This window comes from Botryllus schlosseri, chromosome 5 (genome assembly GCF_051294905.1).
Source record: "Botryllus schlosseri isolate E-star chromosome 5, Bs_hap1, whole genome shotgun sequence".
NCBI lineage: Eukaryota > Metazoa > Chordata > Ascidiacea > Stolidobranchia > Styelidae > Botryllus > Botryllus schlosseri.
Window position 1 is genome coordinate 1,962,251 of NC_137240.1, and position 11,616 is coordinate 1,973,866.

General features: G+C 40.3%; 1 protein-coding gene across 1 annotated transcript; it reads right to left on the reverse strand.

Annotated features, from left to right (window-relative positions):
• Nucleotides 1–520: 520 nt before the first annotated feature.
• On the reverse strand, nt 521–10,419 carry LOC145439592 (uncharacterized). Its single transcript, XM_080317096.1, has 7 exons — nt 10,214–10,419; nt 8,151–8,287; nt 5,865–7,734; nt 4,059–4,164; nt 2,917–3,347; nt 1,224–2,009; nt 521–893 (listed from the first exon to the last, which is right to left on the reverse strand). Exons 3-7 carry the CDS (start codon nt 5,974–5,976, stop codon nt 694–696), a joined length of 1,635 nt encoding a protein of 544 aa, XP_080173222.1. The 5' UTR covers nt 5,977–7,734; nt 8,151–8,287; nt 10,214–10,419; the 3' UTR covers nt 521–693.
• Nucleotides 10,420–11,616: the final 1,197 nt, after the last annotated feature.

Genomic DNA, 11,616 nt, shown 5'->3' on the forward strand with positions numbered 1-11,616 from the left:
CACGGCAGTTCATTTCGCGCGAAGATCGGGACGATAATGTGTATTTGAAAACTGCGTTGTCACGGCGTTGCCATGTCTGCTATTCTCTTTGAATAATCAACGTATCGAATCGGGTACATCAAATTTGCGAGTGATATTAGTAGCCGGCGCTACAGTAACTTACATTTGAGGATTTTGAAAAGAGGGGGTGCGAGCCCCTGAACGTGTGGACGGCATTGCCATTACCACTCAAAGACACGCTTGTACTGTCAAGAGAATAATTATTATGGCCGTGATGAAACTTTGCTAACAAGTTGGTGCAATATTGATCAATTCGGTTCAAAAATAAATATTTGGCAGAGCCATATCTTATACCTAAAAGAGCCATATATGGCTCGCGAGCCATATGTTCCCGACCACTGGTATAAAGGCTACGTCAAATCTGCAATTTCTTTTGATCCAGTAGTACCTTGGGGATATTATAGTCATCCTCTTCTGACAGTTATACAAATCAACCACCAGACAGCTACACTACACTGAGTGTAATTACTGAAATCGTATATTTCGCGCTGAGATATATGTCTCACGTCAATAAGTCCTGACTGGTATTTTGGAAATGACTCAAATTCACGACGGATCGCTCGATTTGAAAGTAAAAAGTCAGAGAAAGTTGTGTGTTCAGGAAATCACGGAAAGTGCTCTTCGCGTCAAACGTTATTCGTAAACGGTTCCAGAGCTTGTTGTCAATTCTTCATTTTCGTGGTACATTTGAACACCAAATGACGAGATTGCGACTGAGTTCGTTTCGGACAAGTATTCCGAATTCAACCTCTCATTAGTAGATGGCACGACTGTGTGAGCTGACGATGATCCATCGACCCTTTCAGGGTGAGATTCCGTGTGGTTTTCTGTAACTATGGGAAAGAAATGATTAATAATAATTCAAGTAGCAAACATAATCAGAATCGGGGGGGGGGGGGGGCATATGGTAATGGCAGGTCATTTGAGTGACGTGAATACAGCTAATTTGAGTGACGCATTGCGCTTTAGTCACGAGGAGGCAGATGCCTATATATGACACGACGTATACCTACTAACTACATTGATATTTTTTTTATTGATTGTAGTTGAGTTTGGAGCGCTGGTTCAGAAAGTTTCATTAATTTTTCGCAATTATGGGGGTGGGTAGGGTAAATTGCACTACAGAAGGCATTGCACAAATTCAATTTTCAATCGATGCTGACCTTGACTCGGCCTTTCCACGAGCAGTCTAAGATGCGTCCAGATTTCCTCTAAAAGAGTCGTTTCAGAAAATTGCAATCGTCTTCTCAAAAGCTCACTGTCCAACCCGTCGTCTGCCATTGTATTTCGATGCACCCGGTTTCCGATATATCCGGATATTTTGTCGTTATTCGACCGATTGTACGAGTCTGCGTTTCTCGATTCTAATCCACAGTTGAATATGGCCAGGCGACGTTGCCATCTGTCGCGAGTTTGGTTGCGAATTCGCCTAGACTTCCGAACTTTGCGTTTAGAGCGTCTTGTGGATACCGTCGATACTTTAGTGGAAACAGCGCCAGCAGTTGGCGAATTTTGAGTGACTTCATATAGTTTAATGCCCTGGTGATCACGCTTTATCGTGCGCTCTCTGGTTGGTGTTCCTTCAGTGTTTCCCGCTATGTTATTACGATTTCTAACTAGGCAAGGCGCTGGTAAGAGTGGCGAAGGAGGAACGTGTCCGTGAATGACATCGTTCGCAAACTCGTAACCTAGCATAGAAACAGTTTCTGGGTCGTTTCGTTTCGGGTAAAGCGGATGCCATCTTTCCTTATTTGACATCTGTCTTTTGATGCGAATTTCTGACGACCGTGTTCCCACTCTTTTCCAGTCACGCGCCAAGTCTGGCAATCGCGGCTTGGATGGAGGTGGTAATTTGCAGTAATTCGCTTCTGTGTTGATTGAATGATTGTAGCTCTCGATGTCGAGGTATCTGTCTAATGGACTTGACGGGTGCATGTCCAAGTTGCTATCTGAAGTATATAAAGACATAGAGGATTTACGTGACCAACTGTAAAGTATTAACCGATTCAAATTTTATCTGAAAAAAGTTGTTTTGGATAAAGTACAGCGGAAAAATACGTTTTGGTGTGTAGCCTACATAGCCAGAAAGAGAGAGAGGGAGAGAGAGAGAGAGAAAGAGAGCGAGAGAAAGAAAGAGAAATAGTATTACAGTCGGCTGTCTTAGTTTGTAAAGTTATGTTAACTTTATTGCTAATAATTTCCTTTCAAAAACACCGAAAGTTGTCGAAGCGACTTGGCGTAGGCTAGTCTTTGAAATTAGACACCCACATGGGTCTAGCTAGACACAATGTCAAGATGAGTCATGCATACTGAATGAAAAGTAGGCTAATAGACGATAATATAAAATGGACACAGTAATTCTAGGTATAGCAGCTAACATATAAAATTGAAACCGAAGTTTGGGTTAAATATGGTATCACGCAGAGCCGTTTTAAAAAGAACAATTTTTTTTTGTTTCAAAAGTTTAACAATTATGCCATAATTGTGCAAATACTTTCGTAAAACATGTAATATGAGCCTGCGAACGACTAGCACCCGATGTAGTCCCGGTCAAGGGGCCATATTTACCCTATATTTTCAATTGCCAATGTCATTCAAATGCGACGCCATGATTAAGATTCGTGACCTCATGGCTAATCAAAAAAATCAAAAAAAGAATAAAAAATATGTTTAAAATGAGGACCATGGTTTAAACATGTTTGTTTTAGATTGATTTGTTTTAAATGCAACCCTAAAACGAAAAGAGGAATTAAAATAAGTTTTTTAATCGATCATACTTCAATTCAGGGATATGCTGCGGTTGCCTACTGCAAATGATATAACGATAATAAACCCTAAAATAATCTGAAAACCCACCTAACAGAGACGGTATCGTGTCTTCGTACGCGTTATTTTCGTATACAGTCAATCTACTGTGCGCGGTAGATTGTTCCTCGTCGACGTGCCGCCGATCCAACACCTTCGCGCCAAGTTTTACCAGCGGATTTCCCCGAAAACAGCGAGTTGGCTCATCGTCCGGCCGTCCTATTTCGTCCATTTGAGGTTCGTTTGTATCGGACGTTATTCCGGCGGCTTCAACAAACATTTTCGACTTTTTTAAACTCGATTTCATCGGACATTTCTCTGTCGGCGATGCGTCGCCCGCGTTTCTTTCTGCGTCGACCGTTTGCTCAGAAATTTCAATGATGACGCGTTGTTCGTCACGATTACTCTGATGATACATTCGGCCCCAACAACAACAACGCGTCATTCTTTTGATTGGTGACCTGCTGGTGCGGCGAAAAAACCTGAAATATTTGTAGCGTTTGCCTGGTCAGTGATGGCTGAAGCTGAAATCGTGTTTTTATCGCGAATTGTGCGTGAATGCGTGGCAAAAACGTCAAAATGAAGTAGTCAGTGAATTGGTTCACAATCCGCTACCGACATCGTTTCGGGTTGACTCAAAAGTAGAACGGAAGCAATAGGGAAGGGCAAACAGCTCCGACGATTGCTCGAATAACAACATTGTTGACGAATTTATGAACGAATGAATGTTTATAGCAAGACAATCTATAGGAGAAAATCATACAAAATACATATATTCGGAAATATATTTATGCCGATTCCAAATAATTGTTAGCCAGTTATACCTTTCCCTAACTCCATAAGTTGCCAAGTTTTGAACCTACAAGAGTGACAAGTGGTACTTCGATGAGGGATTTGAAAACATGTCCAAACTATACGTCGAGTTAAAGTACAAAAAACGCATGGTATGAAGCGCCAGAAAATTTTATTTTGTTTGACTTTTGCATATAGTTTGACAATATACCACGTTCGGAGCACTGCGTAGGTGTTATACAGAACATGTTGTCTTGATGCAGGCGACCATATCTTATCAAATATATAACAGCGCTGAATTTATGGTACAGAATAGGCGTACTCATAGGAAAATATAATACCGTCTACAAGTGTTTATAAATACCAATACGGCAGTGCATTTCTTAAATTTGTAAATCTACCTTCGTCTTGAGTATGAAAGTAGCATCGGTGTCAAAAGTAGAGCTGCGACCATCGGCAAAACGATCACGCAGCTCTTTATTATTTCTTTGGAAACTTGATCGGAATCTGTAACGACAATATGTTTTAAAATAGAATATTATTGCCCAAAATCCGACGCAGGCTAACTCAAACATTTTCCATGAATATGAATCGATAATAACCACCGCAACACGCTAATTTAGTCGTGTTTTAATACATAACTCAAATGTCCGAATGAACCGAGACAGCAGCCTCAATGCATAAACATGTTTTAATCCTTGACCCAATACCCAATACGCTGCTAAAGTTTTAATTTATCATTACCGGGGATCCAATCAAATTAGCAAATCGACCAATAGCTGCGACACATATTTGTTGGTATACTTTATTTCACCACACCCTAATAGATATTTTCCCACGATCACGTCACGCTATAGTTGAATGTGTGCCAATTGCGATCCAGCTGTCTGAATGACCGTATAAGACTTCGAAACAATGCAGACCAGAGCAAGAACCCTCGAATATATGCCATGTAATATGTTATTAACCAGAAGATTCCTATCGTCGATCATGACCGATAAATAGTGGGAGATATGGTTACGATGACAAAGCATAGGAACTAGGGATGGTGCGAACGTGAGGTTCACGTTCGCGTTCTGTGTGTGAACCTCGGAAATTTAGAGGTTCACGTTCACCAACGAACCTTGGTAGGTTCTGCACTGTGAACCTTTTTCATAGATTACCATTTTCACGTCATTATAACATCTTTGGTTGAAATTCGTCGCATTTCAACTTCGCACCACTATATGCATGGCGCTGGCAGCATAAAAAAATCAACACGCAGCGGACATGCACCTTGCCAATCTCCAAAAATTTTACTTGCTTTTTTACAGAAGATTGCTCGAAATATCAAGCTTTCCGTTTGTGTATAACTTGTTAATGGAGAAATATCGGTAAAAAGTATAGAAACCCGTTTCACACTCTGCTCAATATCAACGTAGCAATACATAGACGCCAAATGCGTTGTCCAGTCTGGCTTGGACCGTTAAGGCGTAACCTTATATTCCCTTGCAAGTCCTCGTCGAAATTGTTGACAAAGCGACCGAACATATTGATTTTATGGGATTATTATATCATTTGATTGCCCCAGCAGTTGATACATTTGGAGACGTTTAACACGTCAATGTGTACTTCAGCATTATGACATTGTGTGGCCCTATAGTCGTCGCTAGGTATCGTGTAGGGTAGGCAATCACTTCACAGAAATGTATGGTTGGAATTAGCAATAACACGTCATGTCACGTCATGGGGTTCGCGTTCGCGTTCACACAGAACCTTTCAAAAAGGTTCGCGCTCACACGAACCTGAACCTTTCAGAGGTTCACATGCACCATCCCTAATACGAACACACAGTACAAATCTATACCCACGTTAGTAGAAATGGCTTGCATATCTGTGAAGTCGTGATCAACCCACAGTGCAATGAAAGAATAAGTCTAAAAATACCACCTTAACTTAATGTAATGTAGAACTGGAATGATAATGTTTGAGGTCGCACAAAAGGTACCTATTTGAAATTTTCACATAATTCACACTGCCCCGACCTCGTAGTTCTCTATATTATAATCCAATAGTTCCACTCTTTTAATTCGTTACACGAGCTTATAGGCGTCAGAGGACAATTGTCAGTGCATCGGAACCACATCTCATCTGTATAGTAGTCGCATATCATCATATCATATATTGTGTGTTCACCTCACCCTGACCCCCGTATAATGAAATCTCACCTTGGTCCCTGGTGTTTGATAGGTTCTCTCCGTAACTTGATGATCTGATGGCCACTGGGATCATTGAGCTTTCGTTCTGCGATAAACGCGGATAGTCTAAGCCCGCTGACATCAAATTGCGGCTCAACAGTTTTCATGTATATTTTTATTTTATATAAACTGAATGTTAGGACTCAAATCTCTGTACATCGTTCAATAAGAAACAGATTGTTAAAATTTGCAAATTTAACGTCGGAATTGCCTATCACTCATGAACCTTCTGAATAACACCGTGCTTCATCAAATGATAAATACATCGGTTTCCTAATGGTATCGCCGTCTGCTCTGGATGGATATGCTCATTTGGTAGTGAATATATACTCTGCACGGCTGTCCAACTGGTCACCTGTCCCATTGCTGCGAGATTAGTCTCCATAATTATAGTTTATATATATATGGAAGCTTAGCAGCGCCGCTTGATGGGACCTATCCCAGAGTGATGCCTTTTCGAGCAGTGAGTTGTGCCTATAGTCGCCAAGCACTCAGCCCTGCCCTATACACGTTGCTATGTCGTTGTCACCTAAACAATGATTCGAGAAACTACATGTTAAATCATTTCGTATGCCCAACGCCGTTCATGGTTAACCTGATACTGTTTCGCCCCGTATAATTGACTAATCCTCTGCTCTGTAGTAAAGAGAGTCATTGGTAGCAGGCTACCTAAAACTTATCTTATACCCATCATTGTACCTCATCAGCATGAAAAGACCTGCCGTAAGGGAACAAGAAGAGTGGAACTTTTAACCTAAAATACACAAGGTTGATGATCTGCTCATCCCCAATACTATTTCAAAGTTTTCCCTATTTCAGTTGAATGTCTGTAACACTATTTGCCGTTACAGGAAAATGTAACATATCACCCGTGCTGGCAGTCTAACAATAATATTAGAAAAAATGCTCCTATAACAAACTTTTTCGCATTTGACTAAAGCTGAAAGCACTGCGTTGCCACCACGATTTCAGTTCCTTCTTTTTCTGTTTAGCGACTGCAAATACGTGTTTCGTTCACGATCCCCGTTATGACGTACCAAATCGCAGTATGTCGGAAACAATCAATATGAAGCATTGATGTTGCCAGTTTCGCAAATGGCGCGAACTGACTATATGACAAACCCTGGAATACCGCCCGTGCATTTCCAAGGTATTAATCGGAAAAATATACATCACTTACAATGTAATGTTATTTAAATCTCGGTTCATATCATAATAAACTTCATTGTAATGTAAAATATTCGGAATCGGCATAACGTCAGGATGTTACATTTCAAATTATCGTTTTATCCTAACAATTGGATTATATCTTCCTCGGGAATAAACGACAACCTTCAACTTGCATTAGATATTTGCATCTGATATTTGTTATATTCCTTCCTACATATGTCACAGTGCCACCGCGTGGAGAAAACATAATGATCAGAATCAGACAGGATGCGGTGATCATTACTCTCGTGAAGAACCGACGTCTTTGTCTATTGCGGTGCAAGCAGTATATGAAATAGAAGTGTTACGGCAATCTATATGGAGTCCCGTGTGCCTTTCTAGAACCCGATTTCTCGTGAATTTCCGACGCTCTTCATTCGCGCCAACGACATCTCATTGGAGAGACGGCGTCTGATCTCGTCTCGCGTGACAGTGCCAATTGTGGGAAGCAAAATCATCTATTGCACCCAACATAAATCTTGACATCTTTTGCAAGAAGATCCTTCGTGAAATGGGGGTCTTTGCCATAGTTGTTTCATCTCGGTAGAGATTAATTTCTCGAGCAGCGACGACGAGAGACCTCTCTTGACGTTTGTGCGTCCGTTTATGGATCTAGACATTGCCGATATACCTAAAATGAGATTGAATTATCAGACATCCTGAACAAAAATCCGGTAAACTTACTAACGGCGTCAATGACATTAATATTGATAGGCCAATGTTCGCCTTGGGTAGGCCTACATGGCGCAACAATCTGAATGTATTCTCTCTCGCTCTCATGCAAAGTAATGATTGGTGTGTTATGAATGACAGAGCCATTTTAACATTCAGTAGACTGAATTTTGTGGTGCTCTCCTATGTTTGATGTTCTGGTATTGCCTAAGTTGATTTACCATTCCATGGTAGGGCGGCCACGGCCGCATTTTAAGAACTATATAGGATAACTGCAAATATACGCCTTAGGTCGTAGATATCAGATAACAAACACACTATCACAACACTTCGTTTATAACGGTTTAATCTAACCAACGACACCGGGTTACTTACGCATTTCGTCGGCGGCCGCATTCATGAAATCTGCGATTGCTTTTCTGCTCTGTAGCGTCAGAGCGAAGCATTTTCGTGACGTTCTTTCGCACGCTCTTCTCAGCTTTCCGTAACATTTGTATCGTAATCCAGAGTGTCTGCAGAGAAGGGTGGATGTTAGGAATGATTTTTTCACGATGTTGCGATCTCCACCTCCGTCTTACACCTGACCAACATCGTTGTTGGTTCCAACTATATCTACATTGCCGGGGACACGCTTGACGGTTAAGTTGCTATTCTAATGGTCGAACTGAGACCCAATAAATCCCACCAATGATGTAGTAAGTCCTATATTCAATAAATTGGTGGGAATCACTGGTCAATGCCATTAGAGATACGGTTGAGTAGACAAACAACAAAACAGAGTTGACATTACCGTTAATGTATAGATAACTCAGGGTTGCCAGACATCTTTTGCGAAAAAGGGCCAAACAGCGCCGGAAAAGGGGCCAAAAGGGGCCAAAAAGGGCCAAATTGTTCAATAACGTCAATAACGTTGCAACATTACCCATAGACACCTGGAATTCCAGTTTTATATTGTTGATACTGTTGTAGGACACCAAATCCACTACCTGTAACTACACTGGATCCAACTGCAATAACTGCTTCATTGTTTCAAGCCTTTTCCGACTGAATATAAAATCGTAAAATAAAACTTTTTGTGCTATAATATAAGAGTGATTAAATTTTATGAATTTTCATTAAACATTGAGAGAATAGTTTCTTTACATTTGAAACTTATCCAACTTAATATATATACCTAATTTTTAGGTTTTTCACCAAAAAACTCTACGGTTATGTTGCATTTTTTTCTTTGAAATTTCTATCAATCATTAAGTACTATAAGGGTGCTCTTCTTCAGACTTTTTCTGCTAGATAGCTTCCATCTATGTTCGATGCTTTTTCGTCCACCTGTTCACAAATCTGTATTTACAATTCCAACACAGTCTACATTCTACAAAAACAAATCCAAATCTTCCACAGTGTTTCCACTCGAATCTTTGACATTGGCATAAACCAATGATATATATATCATTGGCATAAACATTGTCAGCTCAATTTGCGAGATAGATTTATTTGAATACTTAGTTTGACGGTATGTCTCAACTGCTTACAAAAAGGGCCAAAAATTGAAAATAAAGGGCCAAGGGGCCAAATTATTATTTTGGGGCCAACAGCCTCTAAAAAGGGCCAAATTTCACGAATTTGGCCCCGAAAGGGCCAATCTGGCAACCCTGGTTAGTTATCTGATAACTAACCTACGGATAGATAGCCAACAGCCGTCGTCACGCTTGCTTGCTCGGAGGAAAATACTGCTCAGCAATCTGAACTCAACGTAATTGCCAATCCCATAGCTGACGACCCGAGCGCTCAAATTTAACAAAGTTGATCTTATTAGAAAGCTACTGTCGCACTGATTCCGAAAATATACATTAAACTTTCATCAAGGCAAAAGAACCAGCCCGAAATAGCGTTCAAAGTCTGAAAATCAGCATTGTTCCAGACAATCGCATGGACGCACCACAATGACCATAACAATGACCCTTGCGTGTCCTCGATTGTTCAGAACAATGCCAATTTTCAGACTTTGAGGTGTATTTCGAGGCGGTTCCATTGCCCTGATCGGATTTGAATGTATATTTTCGGAATCAGTGCGATAGTAGCGTTCAAATAAGATCAACTTTATTCAATTTGAGCGCTCGGGTCGTCAGCTATGGGATTGGCAATTACGTTGAGTTCAGATTGCTGAGCAGTATTTTCCTCCGAGCAAGCAAGCGTGACGACGGCTGTTGGCTATCTATCCGTAGGTTAGTTATCTATAGTTAATGTGACTAGTCACCCCAGGATGTGAAAATCGGCTCAGCTAGGATCTAGGTTTCAAAATTTATCTGGTAATTAGCCCGTAGGTTTTGTACCGTTAGAGTTGTGTGCTGGTAGGTTTTGTAGTGAGGGTTGTTATCACAAGCTGTTTTCGGTATATGTACGTACAATTGTACAAACGACGATGCTTGGAAAAGGCATACCTTCCAACTCCATGTCGGTTCCAATATCGAGCTGGCGAAGCTGTAGCTGGGAAATTCTGCAGTATTAAGGACATGCACAGCATTACAATGATAAAATCGCGTGCCAGGTTTACAAGTCCGACATGTACATAGTACTTCATGATTTCGCCCTCTGAGTTCGGTATACTGAAATTTCGTATGCTTCATAACGGAAGCCGTCAAGCTTATATATATAACGATGTGTGAGAAAATTATCCAGAATTCGAGACAAACAGAGCTTTTTTTTCAATCTGCGGTATCTATAGTTTCGTTTATAGTTAGAATGTATATTTTAGGCAGGCCTGTAAAGATACTATTAACCGCTGGTGATGCCGGTGAGTATTTTTAGAGTAACTACATTGATTGAATACCGGTACTGTCATTGAATTACTGAACTCGAGATATTTACTTTAATGACTGAAGAAAATTGCCGGAAGGTTGTATGTAAGTCGCATCTCTCGACGTCGATTGTCATTTCGCGGGAATTTATAGTGATATCGATATTCGATGTGTGAGATGCTGGCGAATCAATATATCGTTAAAGTGTGTCAATAACATCTTATGTGTTGTCTCCATTTCATTGGAGGTGGCCGATGGTCTTCGTTGCTACTCGAGTAGAAGTAGAAGGATCGCTGTGTATTTATAATATATAGTAGTAATTTCAAAAACATGTCGAAATTACTTCAGGTTGAAGTATAGCATGAATTGAGTGAAAAGTAATCAAGTAAGTAGTTTTAAAAAAGATAGTTGTATGTAGCAGTTACTCAAAGATGGCTACTTTCAAAATTTCAAGATTGGTGATCGCAACCGCGGCAAAATCACTGATGGCATCGGAAATAGGTACAATCTTCGAAAATATGTTGATGTTTTGTGATACAGAGACTAATTCCAGCGGTTCTTATGACGATTTCAGTAAAAAATGATGTAAACTTATTCCTATGATTTTTGTATTTCCTTCTAATTAGGAATTTAGTTCAATTTCCCCAGTTTTTGCGAATATAGTAATCTAATCAGAAGAAAATCTTGTGGTTATAATTCTAATCTAATTGAAAAAGCTCAAAATTTTCTAGTTGCCCCACTCTCGTGTCTATATTTAAAGAAAATTACTAATCACGGATGGGGGAATTTTTCTTGGAAATTAAAAAAAAATTGATGACATCTCGTAGTTCAGTGAAAGCACACAAGATAGCTATCGTCAGCACGCAGCGAATTGAATTACATATTTTTCCGTAGATTTGGCGGCATCAGACGCAATTTCTCCCAAATCCAACGCCATTTTCTACGATGTCTTTCACCGCCGGTACATGACACCATTGCATAGGTGGGCAATAATTATTATATAAGTTACGCTCTCATGTGGTAACGTGCGACTAAAAGCCCCGCAG

Bases quoted from the DNA above. Each gene is read 5' to 3' on its own strand.
- LOC145439592 (XM_080317096.1), bottom strand. From the start codon at position 5,976: ATGTCAGCGGGCTTAGACTATCCGCGTTTATCGCAGAACGAAAGCTCA. The intron at 4,165-5,864 runs GTGAGATTTCAT...TTGTCGTTACAG, and splicing joins ATCAAACACCAGGGACCAAG to ATTCCGATCAAGTTTCCAAA. The intron at 894-1,223 runs GTCAGCATCGAT...TCTTTCCCATAG, and splicing joins CGTGGAAAGGCCGAGTCAAG to TTACAGAAAACCACACGGAA.